Source organism: Rhipicephalus microplus, chromosome 6, assembly GCF_043290135.1.
Source record: "Rhipicephalus microplus isolate Deutch F79 chromosome 6, USDA_Rmic, whole genome shotgun sequence".
Classification (NCBI taxonomy): Eukaryota; Metazoa; Arthropoda; class Arachnida; order Ixodida; family Ixodidae; genus Rhipicephalus; species Rhipicephalus microplus.
Genome location: NC_134705.1, coordinates 119,194,254 through 119,195,558, shown reverse-complemented (window position 1 = coordinate 119,195,558; position 1,305 = coordinate 119,194,254). Strand labels below are relative to the sequence as shown.

At 45.4% G+C, this 1,305-nt stretch overlaps 1 protein-coding gene across 1 annotated transcript; it reads left to right on the top strand.

The window, feature by feature from the left end:
• Nucleotides 1–274: 274 nt before the first annotated feature.
• LOC142766007 (uncharacterized) lies at nt 275–634 on the top strand. Its single transcript, XM_075867819.1, has one exon. It carries the CDS (start codon nt 275–277, stop codon nt 632–634), a length of 360 nt encoding a protein of 119 aa, XP_075723934.1.
• The last annotated feature ends 671 nt before the right edge of the window (nt 635–1,305 follow it).

Sequence of the window (1,305 nt, the reverse complement as noted above, 5' to 3'; positions counted from 1 at the left end):
GTTTGGTTCCTACCGTCAGCAACTTGTCCGTTCATCCACTTCAATTTCTTCACGTTAATGCTTCATTGTCTGTTAGTCTCATTGGGTGGTGTCTAGTAAAAAAAAGCCTGGGCTTTGTCAACTCCTGTTGCTTCACGCAGACGTGTATGCAATAAGTTGTGAAGTGTGAATATCTTAAGTTCTCTATAGGACTTACTAACAACTTATCCTGCTACCCAGGTCATTGCACACGCAACACGGCTTCGTGTTGGTCTGCAAGACGTACTACAGCGAAATGCATTCATGGTTCGTGGCTCAGGGTTTCAGCTTGTTCGACCTGATGATCAGCGGCCTCTTCCCCGACGATCCAACCATGTTTGCAAACGTCGCCGAACGCACCATTACGAAGCACTTCCGCTGCTACATGACTAGTCTGGAGATGTCCATGAACTCGATGGCCGCCATGTTCAGCTGGACAAAAGGAATGCTACGCAGTACCAAGCTGGACAACAAGTCCAGGCTAGTCGACTTTGCCAGGATGCTAGAGAAGGCGGTTGCCCAGCTTTTCCTGTCCAGATACATGACGCAAAACATCGAATATGTGTTCCGAAGGGTTGGGCACCGTGCGCAAAAGGGACTATTTGAACACACTTGAATCGATCGCCAACGTAGCCGTGTAAATGGCGTCAGTGTACAAGCAAGTCTTCATGGAAGAGCCAATCACCATAATAGTCGCCTTCTCCCAGCACAGGGCGGCACAGCACGTGTGGCTTATCTGTCTGCAATTTGCCGTTTCTGTGGGAAATAGTTTGATTTTTTAAGTCTCTTTCTCTCAGCTACTACGGCGTTGGACTTCGTTTTCAGTAGGATATTTTTTTTGTTTCAGTAAATGGAAGCAACAGCAAGCAAAACGCGCTGAGTGATCTTATATTTGCTAAGTCGTTCGTTTCGTTAGACGGATGCAACGACAAGTAGCAAGCGCTGGTTGCTTTCCGTTGTTATAATCTAAGAAATAAAAGAAACTTTACGATCGAAACGCCCGTCTCATTTTCAACGCGTTGAATAACTCGTTGTGCGTTAGTTTTGAGCGAGAACTGTTTTCCGCGAACCAAATACAAAAGATGCAAACAAATTTAATAGTTTTTTTGCTTTGATTGAAAATCGAACCATGTTTAAGAATCCCATCGCTAGCCATTTCACCTCACCCGAAATGTGACCACCGCCATCATCGGGTTAGCAGCTGAGTACCTTAGCCACTTATCCACCACAGCAGATCATTCAGATACATATCCAATCACTCAGAGTATTCTCAAGTGAAAGCAATGG